The sequence below is a fragment of the Poeciliopsis prolifica genome, unplaced genomic scaffold, assembly GCF_027474105.1.
Source record: "Poeciliopsis prolifica strain line A6 unplaced genomic scaffold, Auburn_PproV2 SCAFFOLD012, whole genome shotgun sequence".
NCBI lineage: Eukaryota > Metazoa > Chordata > Actinopteri > Cyprinodontiformes > Poeciliidae > Poeciliopsis > Poeciliopsis prolifica.
In genome coordinates this window covers 1,803,427-1,825,415 of record NW_026562387.1, presented here as the reverse complement: position 1 = coordinate 1,825,415, position 21,989 = coordinate 1,803,427, and the positions used below count along the sequence as shown (strand labels likewise).

General features: G+C 38.8%; 1 protein-coding gene across 15 annotated transcripts in view; it reads left to right on the top strand.

The window, feature by feature from the left end:
* Positions 1–21,989, top strand: part of svila (supervillin a) — a 68,232-nt gene that overhangs the window by 4,310 nt on the left and 41,933 nt on the right. For 2 of the 15 annotated variants that reach the window (XM_055037344.1, XM_055037337.1), the window contains exon 1: positions 18,708–19,765. The exons of 12 other annotated variants lie outside the window; for them this stretch is intronic. In XM_055037344.1, the coding sequence (XP_054893319.1) occupies positions 19,708–19,765 (58 nt within the window). In that variant the 5' untranslated portion in view covers positions 18,708–19,707. Of the gene's footprint in view, positions 1–18,707; positions 19,766–21,989 lie in introns of those variants that run through there. One more of the 15 variants, XM_055037350.1, reaches the window with a different exon arrangement.

The following is a 21,989-nucleotide window of genomic DNA, read 5'->3' as shown; positions in this document are numbered from 1 at the left end:
TCAAAAGCAATTAATTTATCTCAAAGGGAAATTGTTGTAATTAATATCATCCGACTATCTTCAAACCAGTAAGTATGGGTCTGTGTGCTCTGTTTTGACATATTCCAACACATTTCACACGAACCTTTGAGGTAAATCATTACAATGAAAACTTGTCAAAAAGTGATTTATTTGCAGATTTAAGACTGAAATTCCCATTAAAAATATTATAGCAAAATAATTTTTTTTGTTTTATTCCACAGAGTGTCAGCTGCTGTTTCAAAATTGCGTTTGCAATACTTTTCTGGTGGCAGACTCGATGTTTCACCTGAAAAAAAACAGTCAAAGTCAATTTGGGTGATCATTTCTATTCAAGGTTGTGCATCAAAGACATTTTACTGCAGGTTTGTATTGCATTGTGTAAAAAAGGGGAAAAAAGCTTAAAAAAAGAAATAAAGGTTTTGTGATGAACGTTCTGTCTTTGGTTACACATTTTGAAAGGTTTTACGACAAAGTTAAGGACAGAAAAAAAAAACCTTTATTTTGAAGGGTCTGCCCGGTAAAAGGTGCTGCCTCGTTACTGCGGGAAGCTTGACGGAGGGTTTGCGGGCTCCCCAGCCGCTGCTGGGCTGTAGGTCTGTGCCGCGCGCGGGTTTACATGAGTGAGGTGTGCGTGGCTGTGCGCGAGCGCATTGTCCGTCTGATGGCTCAACTTTAAGAGAGCGGCTGTTTCCTCTGAGAGAGACTCGGTAAGTGTGACTAACCGCGTGGGAGTGTTAGAAGGACTTTGTGTTGGGACGCCGGGAAGCATCACAGCGACTTTGTCAAGTCCAAACTGGGTTTGTAACGGCGAGGGAAGAGTTTAGAGAGGGATTCAGCTGAGATGCTCGCTGTCCAGGTTATGCTAACTTGCTCCGTTTGGGGTTGAGTCGCGCGGAAACAGCTTAAATATGGGAACACGCGCTGCTTTATAATTATTATTATTATTTTTGAGCACGTCCATTGTTGACTACAGGTGCGTCCCTTCACTACAAGACGCTTTGATAATGGTCTGACAGTGACGACACCGGCGCAGCTCAAATGAACAGAGTAAAGTGAAGACTGATAAGTTTTGCACCGAGTCGACATTTAAAACTGGACCCGAAGTTAATGATGGACATTTATGTCTAAAGGCAGGTAACTGTAACACATGTGTATCATGTTGCCAATTTGCATGACACCCAACAAAACAATAGAGAATGATGCCTCTTTAGAAAAACACACAAACAATGAATAAATAGATAAAACAAATGCATATTCTTTTTGCCAATAATAAGGAAAATAGTGAAGACATTATGCCGGATTGCCGTTTACTTGTTACAATATATTGTATCAAAAGGAAACATTTTTATCCATACATCAAAGCTGCAAAGTTGCAGGCATGGAAATGCAGCCCCCATTATTGTTTTATTATTATTGCTTTAATTCCCTAGCAAGAAAAATTGAGAGAGCGCTAAAAATTTCAAACTTTTGTACACAAAATATTAAGTCATAAGAGATATAAAGGTGCAGCCATATATATATATTATATATATATATATATATATATATATATATATATATATATATATATATATATATTTTTTTTTTATTATTATTTTTTTCCACATGATTGCATTGCTTGTTAACTGCAGAATGTTTAATTTTGCAGCAAAAAATATTTAGTGAAATTACCTCACTACCACACTCCTATCAAGGTACCTCTACTGGGTTTGTTTTCCCATTTTTCCTCTTGTTTGCCGTGTAGCCCGGGTTTCACCCTCTGCCAAAATAAATACCATGTAAGTAATTACGAAGCCAACTTCATGTTCTTTCCCTACTTCTTCTGGAAGCGCACAAAGAAGCTAATTAATGGCCGTTCCTCCTTCCCCAATCCCTGATGATTTAAGGTCAGTGAACCGAGAGGGATTGCGACAACACTCCAGAACTTTGTGCATGATCATTCTAATGGCCAGAAAGCAGGCTCAGACTGCCTAATTACATGAAATCAGTAGTTTTTTTTTTCTCTTACAACTTGTTCTTTAATACGTTCAACGTGATTATAGCCAATAGTTTAAATTCCTTGTAATGGGTCTGAGTTAATGTGACCTGCTGATAAAAAATATCACTTGGAAAAATCCATTTTTTTTTCCATGTTATTTTTTTCCCCACCAACTTCTGCTACTGTGCAAGCTTTTATAAACGATAGATTTTTAAAAATAAATTTGTTGAAACTGTCTGTCAGGACAGTAAAACAAGAGACAGATAATCTCTTTTTTCTGTGAAAAACAAATTAACCTGTGGTCCTACAGCCATCTGCAGAAATGCACCACTCCTAGTCAGAGCCAAAAGGGAGGGTCTCATCAAGGTGAGTCATGCTTGTGTTCGTGCTTCTCAATGTGCTAATGGTAGAGAAACAACTCAGCTGCATCATCCTGGTATTGTGGCTCATCCCCTCAACTATTCTCAGGTCTGAAATTATACTACATATTGAGAAAGAATCAATTGATGAATCAATTGGTGAATGTGACATTATTAAAAAAAAACAGTGAAATGATTACTGTGTTTTGTGCAAGTTCTTTGATGAAATAGGAACCTTTTTATATACTGCATAGCAGCAATAGATGCACAACTACTGCCGGGTGTGTTACAAGGAGTATCTTGCAAGATCTGGAAAACAAGTTCTGGACTCCAGTTAAAAATGTTTTGAAAATCAAAGTTATTGCCTCCTGGAAAGGGGGAATGTTTCCTCTGAAAAATAAGAAAGTCTGTTGATGATTTTGAGTATCTTTAGTGCAAACGGCTGATGAAACGGAGTTGTTATCAGCAGTACTTGGTGTACTAAGTGTCTCCACTGCAGGCCTGAATTATTGCAAGTTTTATGGAGCGTTCCCATGGACTCCACCTTCTGTGTTGGAGTGAAAAACTAGCAGCAGAGGTTGGTTACATAAGCCCGCTGGGTGTTGCATCATTACTTTGGGGCCCTAGTTTGAAGAGTTGGGGCTTCAGAGGGGCCCCCACCCAGCCTCCCACAGATTCCTTCACCCTTTTTGGATAAATCTGTCCCTCTAGGAAGCGTGGCTTTGTTTTCCCACAGAAATAATGCTCCACCTGTAGCATCACCAGAGCTCTCTTTTTTTTTTTTTTGGTGCCTATCTGTTTGTTGCAGCTCGCTTGGGTGGGCTTGGTTGTCATGACATCAGACAGAAAACATTTTTAAACTGGAATGACTCGTAGATTTTTTTTTTCTGTTTTTTTGCCGCAAAATTGACCGCACCTCTTAAACTTAATGCCAGTAAATCTTCTGCCCCAAAAATATCAAAAGTCCCCATGTAAAACTTTGTGGCCCAGAGTTGATTTGCAGCTAAAAGTCGTCTAAGTGCCTCAATCAGAAGATTTAGAATAATCTTTTCTGTGGGTTTTTTTCTTTATCTTTTTTTTTGGGGGGGTGGGGGCGTTAAGGATTACTGAGATCTGGAACCTTTTTAAAAATATCATGAAAGGGGAAAACTGTGCTTTAATGTGGTGTCCTTTCTTCAGTCCACATCATGTTGCAATCACTGCTCTTAGAAAATGTTTCCTCTGAGATTTTTACCCTGTCTGAAGCCTCTCAGATCTGCTCATTTAAGTTAGTGTGACCTGTTTTTTGTTGCTTTTTTTCTCCTCTTAAATCTTGTTGTGCATTCCTTGAATATCTAATAAAATCAAACCGCTGTAAACGCTTTCAGAATCACAGTTCGGTGTTCTTCAGAGGAGATTACTTGTTAATACAGGTCTTCTATCGTCTGATACTCTGATATGTTGTCTGTCTACCTTGCCTTCATTTCAATAAAAATGGAGGCTAATAATAACATTAAAAATGTAATATTTCAGTGTATTTCCATATTTATTGCTACAGTTAGTGAAAATGCTGCTACAGAAACAAATTAAGTCTGCGCTTTATTTTAGACAAAGTTGACACTTTGCTAGACAATGTTCACCTTGATAAACAGTATCTTAACATTTGTCATTGTTGAGAGTTGTTTTAGCACTGGAAGATATTTTGTTTCCACACGTTTAGAGAAAATCTTCTCTTTTTTTAATTGGAGTTTTGTTTTTTTTCCATTTTAAATGAAGAGACACTAATAGTTGCTGTTAAATTTTAAATCTGCTGAGGAACATTATTCCCTCGTTGTGAATTTCCTTTTCGAAGACTTGGGCAAAATACTGAAATTGTACAACTTCAATATTAAGAAATAATTGAACATGTTTTGAAGCATTACTGTTTGTGTGCCAATACCATTGACTTTAAAAATACATTATCTATGTTGGCAGATGACATTGTTATTCAGGTTCTAATATAAATAAAGCAGAGCCCTAACTGGCACTGACACATGTCCTGCTGCTAGCATCGTATGTCTTTTCAAATATTCGGAAGATTAGACCTCAGCAGCTGCTGTGCTGAAACAATGGTCAGTGTGTTGCCAAGTCCACATAAACGCATCTAAAGACTGAGGTGGCCCAATTGTGTCAGCAAGTGCTTTATTTCAGCCCCTGATTAGCTTTTACCAGTGAGTTTCCTCACATTCATATCAGATTATTTTTGTCATGTGTGTTCTCTCGTTACACCTTTTCTTGGGTTATACACAGACTCCCTTTGTTTTCAACGAGTTTCCATTGTTTCTCAACATAGTTTGGTTTAAGTATTGAAGTAACTGTAGCTCACAGAATAGTGTCCATGAACATAAACAATGAAAATCATGCAACTTCCATTGTTGTACTGTTTAACATTTTGGGAAAACGTACTATTTAGTTCGGTGGCACTTGTCATAAAAAAATTTCGAACCACTGGTTTATGTAACCTTGGATGCCTCTATTGGGAGTTTCATGACATTTTTTTTCTTTCCCTCAATCAATGGACAGTGTTGAGTGATGCCAGTAGCTCCCCCCTAACTGTATCATCGTCCTGCAGCGCTACAACTCAAAGGGGTCAAGGAAACGGGTGGTGCTTGTGGAAACGAGGGACATGTATACCATGACTGGCTAACGGCTAGCTCCTAACTCTAAAGTTGTCTGTTTTGATTCTTCCTTGGAAGCAAACCAAAGGGTTATTTCATAATATTGTGGGACCTGGGCTATACTTGGTTATTTTCAATCTGAATATCTCAATTGTTCAATTCAACACTGAAAATAAATTCTTCACATATGTCTGTTTTTAAAAAAGGAATGTTTTAGGTCAATTCTGCACTGTTTTTCTGTCAGATTGATAAAAGACAAAAACCAAACAAACTTGAAGGCCAGTTTTTGAAGCGAAAAAAGTGGGTTGTTGCATCTGTTTGTGTAGTCTCATTGCCTAGCTTGCATGTAAAAGGCACACCCACCTCACACTGACTCGTCCTTAGTAGCATGTAGTGTAACTGACCACAACACAGACACGTGGCAGTCCTCTCCACCCTGCATTGAAATCATCTGCAAGAGATTTAGATTGGGCTCCTGATGTAGCTTGTTGCTCCAAAAGCAACTGGAGATTAGAATGAGTCATGAAATGTGATACTCTCTTGAGCAGCTGGACTGAATTTGCTGAAAGATGTTGTAAATGGAGGATCACAGTTTCAAATGTGACATGTGAAAGTTGGTTTGCTTAGTCACTTCAGGTAGGGTACTGAAAAGAGAAAAGGAACACCCATCTGGACCTTTACCAAGCTGAATGAGCCAATAAAAAAATAAATAAATAAGCGAAAGGAATGGTGAACATGAGGACTGACGCCGCTAACTGGGTGAGGTCATAGCTTGAAGCGTTCTCAGGTGGTTCCTTCCAGAGAGTCCCACTCCCCTCATGTCTAAATGGTTACAACAGATCAGAAGAGGCGTGTGAGTTGGATATGAGCCGTATCAAGTTGCCGTAGTGTTGCCGTGTTGAGCTGTTAGCCATGCATGAAGTCACACCTACACCTGGTGCTGCTCATCATTGTTCCTGGACTTTAGCCACGCTGGTGCTTCTGACTGTCCTTATATAGCAAGGCTAAGGGTTAGCATGCCGGATGTTTGACCTGGCATTAGTGCATGGTTGTGTGGATAACCTTGATGTTGCCATTTCCTACATCCCACAGTAATGTGTGTTTATCTTCCACATCTGTTTGCTCTCATTTTGATTTAAATGGTCCAGTTGTTACTTCATGTGGGAGTGCCGGACACATTTGACCAAGACGGTCGAATGTTCTTTACACCAAATATTTCCCGAAGACTCCACCTCATTGGTTTTCCTTCCACATCTGGTAGATGCTGGTTATTTAAACCGAACCAAGCCTCTTTAAAATATTCTTTTGCACTTAGTTCCACAATAAAAAGCAAAAAGCAGTCTAACTTGAAGACCAGTATCGGAAGTGAAAAAAGTGCATCTCTGTTTGTGTTGTCTCATTTTAATAAGTGCATTAAAACTTATTGGAGATATTAACATTGATGGTAGCAGAAAAAAAGTGGTTCAAACTCTTATGGGGTAATATGTTCCCTTAATATGTTGTTGTTTGCTTTGATCTCCTCTTATAGTTATGCATTTGTTTTTTAACACTTTGTTTTCATCTGCTGGGTCTTAAATTTTATTATTTTTATGAGTAGCAGACCACTCTGTAGTTCCCACAGAGTGGTACTAGCCCTTAACTAGCTTGCTATCAATTTAAGGGCTTGTAAATAGTGATTCCATTTTTCAGTGTCATCTTTTTTTTTTAAATACTTTTTGATCTGGGAAGTCTTTCATTTTATTGTTTATGAATGGGAGCTACGGATTACCACAGATCAATAAAGTATCTGTCTATAAAGTAAGTATTTAGTTAGCTTGCTTCCTACCCAGATAGTCATTGTTTTGAATAGTGATTCCAGCTTGATGGCTTTAATTCAGAAATACTTTATTTATCTGAAATGAACGTTGTATGTTATAAACTTCAGTTTCTTGAGTCATTGTGGATCATTATAACCCTGAGCATGATCAGCTGTGTTTGAATATTTTATTTTATACAGTCTGGCATGGTTCCAAAGCAAACTGGTGTGCTGCACACTTCTGGCCTATTGCTTATTTTTGACTCTTGTGCCTCTTGGGCTTTGCATATTCAACACAATATTCAAATGGCCATCTAGGTAAACCTACAAGATACTGTAGGAAAATGCAGTAGCACTCTGTGAGGGAACACATGAGAAGAAGTACTTGAATAAAGATGAAAACTTCATCAATCCTTTTTTGTGATTCATAATGAGGAAGCGTCTCACTCGGATGGTTTCATTGTTTATTTAATATTTAGCTTCTTTTCTGGTTGCATCACAGTTTTCAACTTTATACCAGTGTGAAAATTTAACATACTATAAATTTTATTTTGTCCCCCACATAGTTTCAGAGGGAGGAGACAACCTACCATTTATTTCCTGGTTGGAACCAAACTTTATTTTGTTATGAATGTTGAGTCTCTGCCATGTGAGAAAGTAGTTCTGCCTCTGACCTTTCTCTCTCTTTTTTTGCCCCTCTTTTTGATTCAACAAATCTAATGGAATAAATGAAGAGAAACCCCTTCACCCGCTTTCTTTTTCCTTTTCAGTTTTCTTGGATTTCCTTTGGTTCTCATTAGGACTGATTCCCAGATCTTGTCATTGCGGTCGTATTATCCTTCGGCGTTAGAAACACACCAGGTGCGTGTCCACTGGCTGGGATCCTATTGGCCGGCTCTCAGATGCCGGCACGTTTCGCGCCGTTCTCCCTGTTAATTCCTTACTGGGACAACAAGAGGGACGCCACCAAACCCAGCCCTCGGTTCTGTGGGCTGTGGTCACTGGTGAGCCGCCTGTCTCCTCCATAGCGATCACATGACTCCAAGTCTGTCGAGCCTTCATCCTCTGTTGGTCTTTGTGTTCTCTTCTTCATTCACAAAGGCCTTTTCTATCGCTTTCTTTTCTCCTTCCCAATGAATGTATTTTGTTAATTTCTACAAAAAAAGGAAGCAAGAACACAATGAAAGGTACAGTCTTTTCTTCCCTTCAATGTTTTATTTAGCATACTTTGTCAGCTTCTGTTTTTTTCATTTTTTTTCATTTTGTTCTCTTATTAATGAACTTGTAAAGCCATTTTTCTTGCCAGTAGCCTTGGCAGGAGGCTGTAGTGCGGTGGGAGACGGGTCTGCTTAGTGTAACGGTTATTTTGCTGCTGCTGAGCAGACATGTGGGTCAAAGCACTGTAGACAGATGAAGCTGAGACCAGCAGAGCTGATAAAATGGATGTGGGGAGGTGGAGGGCTGGAGGTGTGTTTGATGGCTGCTGTCAAGATAAGCTTGTGATGTGAAACTGGCTTTCTTTTGTGCAATGCTCACTTTTTGGTTCGTTTTCTTCCTCTTTTCAAAGCTGTTATTTCAGGCTTATCCATATGGATTATTCAGACTCCTTATGCTACCTTTAGCCCTTCTTTCACCACCAATCTCCTTATCTTCACTCTATTTGTGGTTGGAGAATGACACCCTTGACAGCAAGTAGAAGTTGGGTCATGATTGGTCTGGACCTCTACTTTTTATGTTTCAATCAGTTCGACAAAAAAGGAGATTGTGAAATGCTAAGCAAGAGATAGTAGCTCTGATCAATCGGACTTACCAGTTTATCATGTGTTTTGAAGAACAAAGAGATACTGGATAACCTTTTAGACATCAATATAACTGAATTAACTAAGCTTGTCCAGTTTTGGGACTTTTTGTCTCAGATGATATAAAAGCACCAACCAATTAGCCAAATTTTTCTATGAGTGCATCTGGTTAATTGTTGAAAATATATTTTTTTGATGTTTTAATGTGTTGAAACTAAGAACTGCTGTATTTTTTAAAAAAAATTTTGTTCTATAAATTCCTCAAGCATGAAAATTGAAGGTAGTCAACCAGTCAGTCTCATGTTGGCACTTTTTGTTCTCTTTGGCCAGAAATTGTTTCCTTGGATGAGAAAAAACTGTAAATCTTGAATGTTTTCTATATTGTTTCTGATGGTGCTTTTGTACATGAGTGCAGAACAATCAGAGATGCAGTTCCCTCTCTCTAGACCCCCCATGTGACCGACCGCTCGGTGTGTTTTACAGAGTGTGCTCTTTGAAGCAGAAGCTGCTGAGTTCGAGTTTGCCTGCATGGCTGAAAGTCATCAAAGAACCCTGTAGTGGTACACACATTTCCAGTTTTTCTGCATCTGGGAATGTTGTGGTCTTTTTGTAACTGTTTATGGAAAAACAGGAGTCGAGCTTTTATACTCAGTTTTCTGTGTCATGCTGATATTTTAGAGCGGCCTGGGCATGTTGGCAATCAGCATTTAACTCTCTGTCTTTGTAAGCTATGGGTGAAGTTAAAATCACATTGTTAGCCAGTGCTTTGCTTGCTTTGGAAGAGCTAATGTTTCTCCAACACTAATTAGCTGTGCACTAACTGAACTCTGCTGCTCTCAGTGCTTGGCCCTGTGCCTGCTGCTGCAGTGTGTATCAGCTGAGAAAGCATGGACCTGTTTACAGTTTACCTCTTCTTAAGAAATCAAGACTTAAAAGGCAAAAGTCCGGGATCTTTCAAATTGTGGTTCCTTGACGTCAACACTGGGTGGTGCTGTTGGCTGTCAAGCACCAAGCTAAACTGGAGGTCTGTGTCCTATACTGATGCTGTACTTCTGGAACCCAAAAGCTTAAAACACATAACAGCCTTTACTGAAGGATGTTCAGCCTGGTTGTTTTCTTATATGTCCTTAATGCGACTGGCTGTTTCTGATCCTCTCCCACGGCCTCTTGTGTCCTCTCTTCAGTGGTCAGCTGAAACTCTGGCTCTTCCATATCTCCGGGTCTTTGTCTGTTTGAGTCTCTTCCTTCCTCCTGCATCTCTCCATTGTTCCAAATCTGTGTTTATGAGCCTTGGCACACTATGATGAATGTGAAGTATGCCTGAGGAGGTGTTTGTCATGCTTCTTGTGTTCTTTAACAGGCAAAACGATCATTTGTGCTAGAAAGAGTCTTTAAAATGTATGTGATAAAAAAGCATAGGCTTTTTCTATTTTTCAAATAAAATATTCAATAAATCTCAAACTGAATTGACTAATTAGGTATTTAAAGGAGTAGTATTATGTAAAACCATTTTTTTCATTTAGCTTTTCATTATATAATCAGTCCTTCATCAAAGCATATCTGTAGTCTTGCTTTGTTTGAGAAATCTTTTAATGTCATGTGGCAACTATTCAGCTAGCTTCTCCTTGGAGGAGGTAAAGTTGCGATTCCCCCCCTCAGCTCCTTCAGACTAGCCAGCAGCAACTAGCAAACATCTGGTGGAACTGTGCATCTGTCTTTAAAAAAAAAAAAAGAGTCTGAAGATCAAATACACCAGGGTGTTGACCTTAAAGCTCAAACATACATAGTCATGGTTAATAATAATAGCTTGGACTTACCGCACTTGACAAAGTGACATACTGACTGCAACAAGATACTGTTTAGCAAGACAGACCTCAGTTTAAGAAAGGTTGTGGTTTGAGATCACAAGATCATTTACTTTGTTTGCCTTGGTCTCATTTATACTGTTGGAAAATGCTGGAAACAGAACAACACCTCTTAAAAAAAACTATATAAAGTGGAAAGTCTTTTCAAAATGTTTATTTTAAACAAAACAAAATTTCTCTCAGCAGTTTACTCCATTCAATATATAATTATAGGGTATAACGTGATCATAAATATTTTTTTCCTGTAGCCCTTAAAAGCAATGATTTCCTACTTTAATTAACCTTCTGCCTCTAACTTTGGTGACTTGATTGATCTTGCCTGCCGCCGATGGAGTGGGAAAGCACCGCTCTAAATTTATCACCTGCCCTACCACCCTCAACCCCCCTGGCCCTCTGGCTCATAACGGCCTCAGATTTCGTCACAACATTTGTGCCCCCCCAATGGGATGTTGTAGATAGAAAGTGGGTGGGGGGTGACAGCAGGGTTGGATTTGTTAGTCCATTTTGTTGTCCCTGTAGTCCTGTCTCACAAGCCTCCGGAGCTCTGACCTTTCAGCGGAAGATAAAACAATCCAGGAAAAACTTTGTCCCTCACGAACAATTGAGACAGTCGTTTTATTAAGGTACGTCAATTTGAATTAATGACTGAAGAGTACATCTGTTGCTCCATCTATATTTTTGGCAGCTTAAATGGCGATTTGACATATTTATTAGGATGTCCTTGGAAAATACTGAGTTTTGGATTACATTTTTAAAAAAACGTGCCACGCTATCATTTCAACTTCCACTGAAATAATTTTTTAAGCACTTCTCAGTTGCTGGTTTTATTTGTACAATTTGGGAATTTCAAATCAGAACTTCTCATATTAAAATATTTAAAGAGGAAAAAAGTGAGATTTGACTGGCGGCGTGCACTGAGCTCCACCAATCGTGATTGACTGGGTGTGGAAAGTACAGCTGTTAATTGTGCTGCACCTGCTCTCGCTCTGTCAGGACAGGCTGACCGAAATAGAATGCTGCCTAACAGGGCAGCGCACACCACAAATATTTTTACTCAAGTTTTTTTCATCCGTGTAAATTGTCTACTTTATGATTCTTGGAAAATGACTTCAAACAGCCCTTCCCTGTTTTAAAGTTTGTTATAAGCTATAAAAGGCTGGCTTGGTCTGCTAAGTGAGCTTCTCTGGGGTTAAACAGTAGATGGTTGGCAGCCACAGCCTACATAAATGAAAAGTTAGAGAAAAAGGAATAAACAGAATGGTCTCCTGTGAAAGTGTGGGCAGTTGTTACCTGCTGGTGTTGTACATATGATCGTTTTCAGTTGGAGTTGTCAGAAAATTGCTAAAAATGAGGTTTCCATATGTCTGTTGAGGATATCTCCACTTTTCTACCAACTCTCTGACATGACCTCTGTATACTGCAGGTAATGGAACCAGTACTGATAACTTAAAAGAACCTCCTTTTAAAATGTCTGAAATATCTATTTAAATAAAAAGTTCTTGTAAACTTAAATGCTAAATTTAAAAGCACACAGAAATGTATTGATTCTAACTGCAATTTTTGTTTTTTTAATTTTCACTCAGTTATGTTAGGCCTATAATAGCAGCATTCAATGTAAATACATTTGCATGATGCATTGTTTGCATCATTTTGCCTGGCATTGTCTCAACTCCTGTATACAGAATGTAATCACAAAGCTAAGAGTGTCGGGGTTATTTTTACAATCTGCTCTAAATATACTTCAGTCCCAGTTCCCAGCGACTTAATTGGCTGAGGTCTGATCTGATTTCCGGCTCTGTAGGAGAAGGTGAAGCACAGCGGAGATGTTGAATGACTTCACTCTTACGCATCATCAGTGTTTGTCAGTTTTCTCAGCTGTTCTCAGCTCACCATGTCATGATTTAATTGGCTATGATCCAGAACCACTAATACTGGAGGTTTTATGTATCAGATAAATGCCACGGTTATGTTGTGAGTATAATTATCGACTTGAACTTCATGTGTGCTAGCTTATTTAATGAAGTGAAAATGGCACAATATGTTTAGTTTTTACCTCAGGGTGAGGCACCAAAGGCAAATCCAGCCTGAGTAAAAAGACCTCATAATGTTGCTAAAGCTTTTTTGTGGGCACTCTGGTTTGCACATAAGCTACATAAGTATGAAAACATATTTTACTGTTTACATTTACTTCAGTATTATAACGTATTTTAACGCTTAAGTTTTAGTAAAGAAAAGCTCTTTAGTTAAAAAAAAGAAAAAGAATAAAGTTCTCAAGTTGTCGCACCTTTTGGGAACTGTGGTTTCTTTCATTTGCTTCAGGAGACACTGTAAAAAAAAAAAAAAACAATTATTGGAACTGGACTCAAAACTGTTAATCAGTTTTCAAAAAAGAAAAATCTGGTAAAATCTCAGAACTATGTTCATGCAGGGCCCTAGGAGAGCTATGTAAAAATGTGTAACCCAAATGCAATCAGGCTTACAAATTATGACAGTTCTTTATTCATAAAAGTTTAATATTTAATAAGTTATATTTGACCAACTTTGACTGGATCTTTAATGTCATCTGGAAGAAGTTAAAGCATTCCTGTTTACATACACACATGAAAGCAAACATTTCTCACTGGTGTTGAAAGCATATACGAGGTGACCTTTTGGATTATTTTTTGGAAATGATTTCACTTCACTGGAGTTCTGCCTGGACTTGTCTTGACTTCGGCAGATCAAGCATTTCAGGTTTTCTTTCCAGCACCAAGTGTATAGCTCTAGAGTTAACACACAGTGGTTGAATAGAAACCCAGGTTGCAAATAGACTCCAAGTCACTAATAAAATCCACACAGGTACCTGATCCATTGGTGACAGTTGTATGGTGTTGGAGAAGCATTCTACAGAGTGTATTGTTCATAATATTCCAAGCTTTTGAAATGGCTTGAGTATCTTGCCAAATACTCAAGCTATATTAAGAGCGTCCTCGTTGTATTGGCTCTGGAGGAAAATTACAGCCTCTTTATCCTCAGAAGTGTAAAATTTATGTAAGGGTTCTGGTGTCATTGCTCCTCTCCCCTAACCATGTGTGCTGCTTATCTCGCATATGCTTATTTAAGAGCTGAGGTGTGTGCAGACCTCTCTATAGATGGTTCCCCGGGGCTCTGCTTGAATCAGACAAATTGGTGTTCTTGAACTTAAGGTGCATTGGATTCTTCTCGGGTCACATCATCGAGGAACAGATGGTGCTGTATTGGCACACATGGGTTCCCATCAATCATCACTGCAGTTTCGAAAGTGTCCAGACAGCTGACTGTCATCATGACCTCAGTGTTGATCCTTAGAAAGGAGAGAGCATTACAGTAGCTGAGGCCAAGTGCCAAATATAAGCCCTGGTGGGTATCAAACCAAATCACACGAGAGCTCATCGAGCACTTCACCTTAAGGCCATATGACTTAAAACCTCTCTGTTTTCTCATGTTGAGAAAACATTGTGGGATGATCGGTGTTTTCTGTGTGAAAATTAACGGATTAACTATTGGTGTTTTTGGCATACAGCTGTAGACTTTCAAATGCTTGATGCTGTGATGAATGTCTGCAGTGTAATACGTGTTTAAGAGACAAGGTGGAGCAGAAAAGTTTAGTGAAAGGTTTTTGGCCTGAAAAGTATTGTGCTCCACTCTTATGCAACTGAAGGGTTGGTCTTTGTTAAAGCACAAGCACATTTTACAGTAAGTTTTGCTGTGTCTTTGGTAATAAATCTAGCTCCTGACATTTTATTTCAGTTATTTTTGTGAGAATTAACATAATAAATGTAGAGTGTGGGGCTGGGTGATAAGAGACAGTGACCTTGAGAGTTTTTATGCAGAGACTGTCACAGATGCATCAGTGATTCTCTATGATAATGAAATATTGGACAGACAGAAAAACCAGTGTCGGTAAAAGTGTATGAAATGGTATTCAAAAATCACATCAGAAATCTTAAATTCTAATGGGCACAAAAAGTTGCCAGTTTTCTTTCAAATAACTTTCATGGATGACTTGTCCATTTCTAATGTGGCCACAACATTTGAAGAACATGAGTTACCTGTCTATTATTGAAAGTTCTGAAAGTTCTTTTTATTTATATTGAAAGTAGATTTTCATACCAAGTGACACTTAAACCGTTGGCAGGACTTGGCTTTCTGTCTCTAATATGAAATTTTAATAGCATTTTTGTAGCTGATGTCTGGTCAGATTGTGCAAAGATAAGAGCTGCTACTACCTATTTTAGCCAGTTCATATTTCTTTTTGCAAGGTATAAATAGGTAAGATAAAACAAGGATTTTCTGACGTCTCTCTTATAGTAACATCAGTAAACTCTTCTTAGGAAGTACAAAATATTTCAAGAACATAACCAACTTTTCTTCGTCTGACTAATATTTTAAACTTCACTGATGCCAAAAATACCTAACAATCCTTCACTCAATAACTTCCACAGTGAATAGTGTGACAGTCGGTCTGGTGGCTGTATCTCAAATTCATACTATAGTAGGTCAACCTTTATTACAGGGCATTAAGTGTCTCATGGTTTCTGTTAGTCTAAATGTTGAACAAAGCATTTGAACAAATGCCTCGCAGTACTCTTGCTGAATGCACAGCTGACATCACATTAACACTCGGCAACATTAAGCTTTAGTTATATTTAGGCTTGCTGCTGTTCTAAAGTTTTGTATTTCCCTATGAACTCATAAAATGATGGTTTCATACTGTCCCATCTGAGTTGAGAGTTGAATTTTATGGCGTGATAGCAGGAATGTCTTCAGCTCCCCCTCTCTTTAAATTTGGACCCAGTTTCAGCCTCAGTGCTTTCATTCCATCTTGGCTTGTTTATAACTGGTATGCTAGCATTCGCATCAGCAATCCTAAATCGTATGGACATTGCTTGTCTGGATTTTATGAATGTGTGTATTATGTGTAACTGGTTTAAAAGCTCAAATGCAATTTTATTTGCCATGAACCAAGAAAGAACTAGCCAAATAAAATGTTTAGTTGTTTATAAAATCATAGTCACAGGTGTGTTGGCTTGTTTTGTGTTTTTCTCTGGAGAAGTAAAGTAATTCCTTCATCTGAATCTCAACTTGCGATCACATTCCTTATATCTTTTTCCTAGACCATTATCAACCAATGGTGAGGACAGAACTGAATATAGGATCAATTAACTATTGGAATATTGTACCATTCTAGTGGTGATGTTCTAAGCTGGTCTTTGGAGAACCAATGCAGTGACAGTCTCACTCTGTTTTGCTCTTCCTTGGCAGACTCCACACTGCTAATAATTGGGTAGGAACTGCCTGTGATTTCTAGGACTGATGTCATCGCTGAAGCACAGGAGTCACACAGACAAACATTATGCATCAGACAACCAGGTGCTTGGTGTATTAGAATGCATCAATGTGCTAGTCTGAGTAACACTGACTGACTCTGGTTCCCATGATGTAATGCCCTTGCAAACTGCATCATTGAGCATTTGTTCATCCTTCAGTATCAATATCTTTATGGCGATATTTTTTGCATTAGTAAATTCTAAGTTTCAGAAACTGGGAATTGTACCTTGGTGTAATAATGGTGGGTGTTGATGGAGTGTCTCAGCTGTATATTTCAACATTCAATTCAGATGAAGGTACCCAAGATGTTAAAAGTCGCAGTAGTGGCAGCACAGAAGAAAATGTGGATTTCTGTTGCAATATTTACAAATTTCATTATTACATGTTTGCTTAGGCAACGTGTCATTGACTTTGGAGCAAGTAGCCTCCAAAGTCCTCTTTAAAGATTGTAGAGAAATGGGGGCAAAAATTGGAACATCTCAATTGCAAATACTGTTAAAAAAAAGAATTATAATTAAAGATGCACTAAGCAGACTTTCACTGTCTGATCTTAATTTCTGGTCTGTCTTTGAGGTTTTAAGAATTTGATTTCTTTCTGAAAATTTAAATAAAACAACATAAAAATCAATATATTTATATATTGATTTACTTTAATAGCCAAATGCAGCAAACATTTGACACTGACCTATTCTGGTTCAGGCATTTGCTTAGAATCCAACACAAAATTACACTGTACAACATTTATGGATTACACCAGGAATCAACTCTCATAACCAATCAAGTCTGTTCAAGGGATATTTGGCTGCTTTCATGCTCTGGGTGATTGACTGCTGAATCGATGTCAATTGGCTGGCTGATCGGACTGGATAGGACTCTCTATGCATGATACAAACCAATTGAGTAGTTTACTGAAGAACAGGACTTCATTTGTTAAAAGAAAGTCTCATGGGATTGGACAGAAATCACACGTGGGATACCCAAATGTTCAATCCTCTGTTCAATAGCTATATGCTCTTATGAAATAAGAGTAGCTGCTGTCTTTATGCAGATGATAAACATCTCTACATTGTAATGTCACCATGCAATCCTGAATCCATCAAAGCACTGAACAAATCAATGTGTTTATGTGCCATAACTTTCTAAAGCTGAACAGAAACAAAATTGAAACCCACTTTGGGTTCAAAAACAATCTAGGGTCTGCACACAGCTTCAGTTACCACAGCTAAAAACAAGCAGATTGGCTGCAATGATAGACCCGGACCTGAACCTTCAGAAACACATAAAGACAATTACAAAGCCGGCCTTCTATCACCAGAAGAACATTTCAGCAATTAAATAATGTTGCAGCAGATCTAGAGAAACTCATCCGTGTGTTCATCTATAGTTGGATTGATTACTGTCCACTTTGGACAACAATGGAAAAACTACATTGTCTTGTATCAAACTGAGTCCTAAACATTTACTTGGTGTTGGTGTTGTCTGTGGAACTTTTTTTTGAACCACGGCGATTAACCAAATCAGATTTGTTGAAAATGCTAACCAGAATTGTGAGCTTCTCACAGCTTAAAGAATATCTTTTTAGTTGGCTGCCATCTTCTATCTCTCCACTAGACGTCACAAAATCCTGTATCGCACATAAGATCTGCTGATCAAAGTATAACAAGCTGATTGTTTTATAGTGACTTTCCATCTGCATCTCAGTGGGACTTGGCAGGCGGGTGATGATCTGTCTTTCCACGGTCTGAGCCACATGAGCTCATCTGTGGGAAGGAATCAGACCTGCCAACTCAAAGGTTGGTAGGTCAGACTGTTCAGTCAGTCTGAGCTGTACTCCGTCTCCACACACCTGGCTGCTCCATTACACTAATTTATGTGACTCTAAAAATGTAACGATGTGATGAGCCTGATGTGTGTCCGTGCTTTTGAGGCAACGCAAGACCATGACTCACATGTACAACCAAGGACTTCTGTGCATGCAATCACAAACAAGGAGCAGACTCTTTTCATGTTGGTCTTTTGGTCATCTTTTGCTTTCATTGGCAGACAATTTCCAGTTCGGCCACTAGATTTGCTTTTTGTTGTGTGTGTGTAGGGGTGGGCATTTATCCTATTGTTTATCATGATGGATTTCCGATCTGAAGTATTTTGAATTATCATTGTCACAATAAATTCCAACCGATGAGTTTTAAAGTTCTCCAAAACTCCTTTTTGTCAGGATTCATGGTTTAACTTTCTTCTCTGTTTTCAGTGAAAGCATCAATAAAAACCAATAAATTTGAGTGATTGAATTCAGTTTGATATAGTTTTAATTCACAATAAATGCCTCAATCCACTCTACAAAAAACACATTTCAATTCTATCACACATACATGCCAGTTGATCCCAGGTATCACAGTATAGTATTGCATTTCATCTGATTGGTGTCCTGAAGAAGCGTATTACAAATGTCTTTCATATGCCGCTGTGTCTGTGCAGCTGTAATTGCTGTGACACACAAGCTGTGTTTCCACTATAAAACTATATTCTGCTAGCGCTGAAAAAAACACAATTTTGCAATTGCAGTGTTTCTATTGAATAAACAAAATTAAAATCTTACACAAATAAGCTTGTTCACACAATAAGTCATTAAATTCATGGCAGCAACAAATGTAAACAGTTAAATGGAATATGTTCTTAATTCAGTCATGGAGCTATCGCTCATCTATCAGTCCATCAGAGGAGACATCGGTTTTCCTCATCGTTATCAGAATAGTACTGGAAAAAAATACTGTGATAATTCGGTCCATGTCGTCTACTTTGTGTTGCACTTTGCATTGGTTTTGCCAGCAGCATCTGAGAGAATGTCACAATGTCTAAGACACAAGAATCATTCTGTCACTCTTGTGTGAATGTAAAGGCAACCTGAGGATGTTTCTTTATTTCTCCAAGAATGGGGCGAAGGGGGCCCAAACATAAATATCAGCAAATATAATTTTTTGGGCTAAAACTTGCTTGTTGCTTCATAATCATGACATGTTATTTTTCTGCGATGTCTTCAAGAACAGTTTGTGTGACGACATCGTTAGTCTGAGGAGCCAGGGGAGCTCGTGTTCTGCTACTCTCATCACGGCGTTCTCTCCTCGACTTTGTTTTGCTGTTCCTTCCTTACCTACCCTTTGCCCTTCCCACTATCTCCTCCCATCTTCATGCTGCTCCTTTCATTCGGTCCCTGCTGAGAGACGACTGGAATGTCTCATTTGCCTGAGAGGGTCAGTTTAGCGTTCTTCTCTCGTATTGCTCCGTTCCCACTCTCGTCCTGCAGACCGTAGTCTTTTCCCTCCCTTTCTGACGCTCTGCACCGGTTTCTTTGGCATCCTGCTTGCATATGTGAGCCAAGGGAAGGCAGCTTTCCCAAGAGACGCTCTAAACTGTCTCTTTAACAGTTTTATTTTATTTTTTTTCTCTCCTGTCTGTCCCTGTGAAGCTCACTCTTAAGCGTGTATGAAGACAACACTTCCCGCTTTTAGTAGAAGAGAGATTCTAATTTTCTTGCCCTGCCTAATGAGCTTACCCTTTGCTGAGCAGCTTTCTGCGCTGCAGCTCGTTGTCGTAGAGGGTGCTGCTTGGTGGGAGGAGAATCAGGAAAACGGGAGCGGGTCTGAGAAGAGGCAGAGCCCCTCTGTTTGTCTACCAGGACCACCTCTGGCTGAGCTGGGACTGCGGCTCGGACGTAATCTCCCCCCTCTTTCTCTCTTCTCTCTCCTCCTTTCCTCCCTCTCTACCTGCCTCCCACCCTCCTTCTTCCTCACCGCCTGTCCTGAACACTGACAAAGTACTTTTGAAGCTGCATCACCTCTCTGCTTCTCTCCCTTCTCTTCTGTTCCTTCTATTTCACTTCTTTGTGTCCCTGGACTTTTGTTGCCAAAATGTACCGGAATCCCTGGATCTCGAATTACCTGACTCATGTGAAGTTTTGCAGCCAAGGTAAGAGCAGTGACTCGGAGCTTAGATTTAGAGCACCGACTCGGAGCATGAGGACAGGTTACTCTGGTTGTGGGTTGGGAATCTGAGCTTGTGGAAGTGGAAGTTGTCAGGCGATAAACTGCAGACTCCCTTCTCTCCCTCTGTCCAGTCAGCCGGCCTCGCACTGCAGCTGCAGCTTCCAAGGACACTACGCAGCAATGTAAAGGCACTCAGAGTACTGCAGGGGTCTCTCTTTTTACTCAGTGGAGGAGGAAAAAATTAGACCAAAAAAGTTTAGGACCACCGTTATGCATGTACTCATCAACTAATGCCCACTTGTATTGGAACAGACCACATATTGATTCTTATCCATATTCCATATGCCATATTTTAAATGTCTCATTGTTTTCCTGTGAATAAACTCTTTCAGTAACAATATAGCTTATCACAGCAGCGTTTAAACAGCATAACTGTTCATTGGCAGCAGCAAGTGCACATTTTCTAATGACGAGCTTCACTTTAAAAGCTGTTGGCAGAGTTTACTGAGAAAATCCATTCATTCATATCTCCATTGGATATTAGAAAGATGATGCTTTCATCTTAATTAGAAGTTTCAGAAAAAGCAAAAGACCTGACTTTTGATGCACAGAACAACTTTCTTGCATTTCTAACACTTTGTGTTTATTGGTCCAAGCAAATGTGAGTATTAATGCACTGATAAATCGTGTTATTAAAAAGTCAATGACGTATTAGAATAATAAATATTCTATTAATATTGATAAATGTCATGGAAGGTACATCGCTATGTTTCATTACAACAGAAACATCAAAGGATTTGTAAAGTTATGCCTGACAATGTAAGCCATAAAATTCTTTTTTTTTGTAAAATAAAGTAGCTAAATGTGGTTTCCACTTCTGAATCCCCAATGAGTCTTCATCACTGACTTATGAATGACATATTTTGTCCCCTCAAGAGTTTTTACTTTTCAAAAAGCTGCCGTGATGTGCTAACATCACCTAGGACACACACCTTTGTGGGTTATTCGTATAGAAATATGTGATTCAAAATGTATAACTGCAAATTTTTCGATTAACTCACAAACCTCTTCTGATGATCTTTGCATAGGGGAGTGTTTGCTGAAGTTTTGCAGTTGATAATGGTTACTCTTGTTGATTGTAAGGTTTTACTTCTGCTGTCCACCATACAGCCATCTCATGTCAGAGGCCTTCTCCTCCTTTTGTCTCTTTTCATCAGTGTTTTTTTATCGGAGGCATCATTATATAAGTTGGGGAAACTTATTTGGAGAAGGAATGAATCCCCTATTCATTAGATCATATCCACATGTTTAAAAAATTTCAGTGGATTGCAGTGGATTTCTCGGTCAGCATTTTCCACATCCCAGCAGTCATAAAATGTGTTTCCATCATTTTTTCAAAATTATTATTTAACGTGCATTTAAAAATCTCAAATACTTTCTCAGTTTTGCAAAAAAAAAAAGAAAAGTATACTCACTTTAGGTGGTTATTGGCTTTTTTTTCCAAACGAGCTGATGCAGTGAAGAGAAGACTGAAACACATTTGTTGAATAAGTTCCAACGTAGAAATCGCTTGGCCCTGTGCCTTACCAGAAGCAGGCTAAAAACCTCCTTCTGAGAGGTTAGAACTCCATTTTTCAGAGATGTGTGGTCCATGTTAGTTTTTGACCTTTCTTATTTTGTGTAGCCTTGTTGATTCACTTCCAACCAGTGGATGATGGAAGCGTATCTAATTTGCTGATAATTCCCATGTCATTTGGATGAAAACATCACTATAGACAAATAGGAGTTTGGCTCGCTAATGTCAGTGTTTTGGTCAAATGTTAAAAATTTGACCAAATATCACATAATAGTATTTTTGATGTGATGTAAGCTGAGATTTTTCAACTGGTACTAAAATAAATCTATGTTCCACTAGTGCTGCTTGTCATTTGGAAGGTTCTCTTTTGTAAAATTTTGGACTGGCTTGTATTCATTTTTTCCTCAAAGCATGACACTGTAGACTGAGAATGACAAAATGTTAAAGTAGATCAAGATTGCTGAGGCATGTTTGGTAGCTCTCCTGCTGTTGCTGCATCTCACCGTGTTTAGCTCCCTCAGCAGAGCTACTCCTCCAGCCAGAAACGGTTAAAAACGTTCTTTGAGAAGTATTTCCTCTGTCAGTCCGTTGGCCCTAACTCTTACTGCGGTGTTATTCATTGACCTGATCA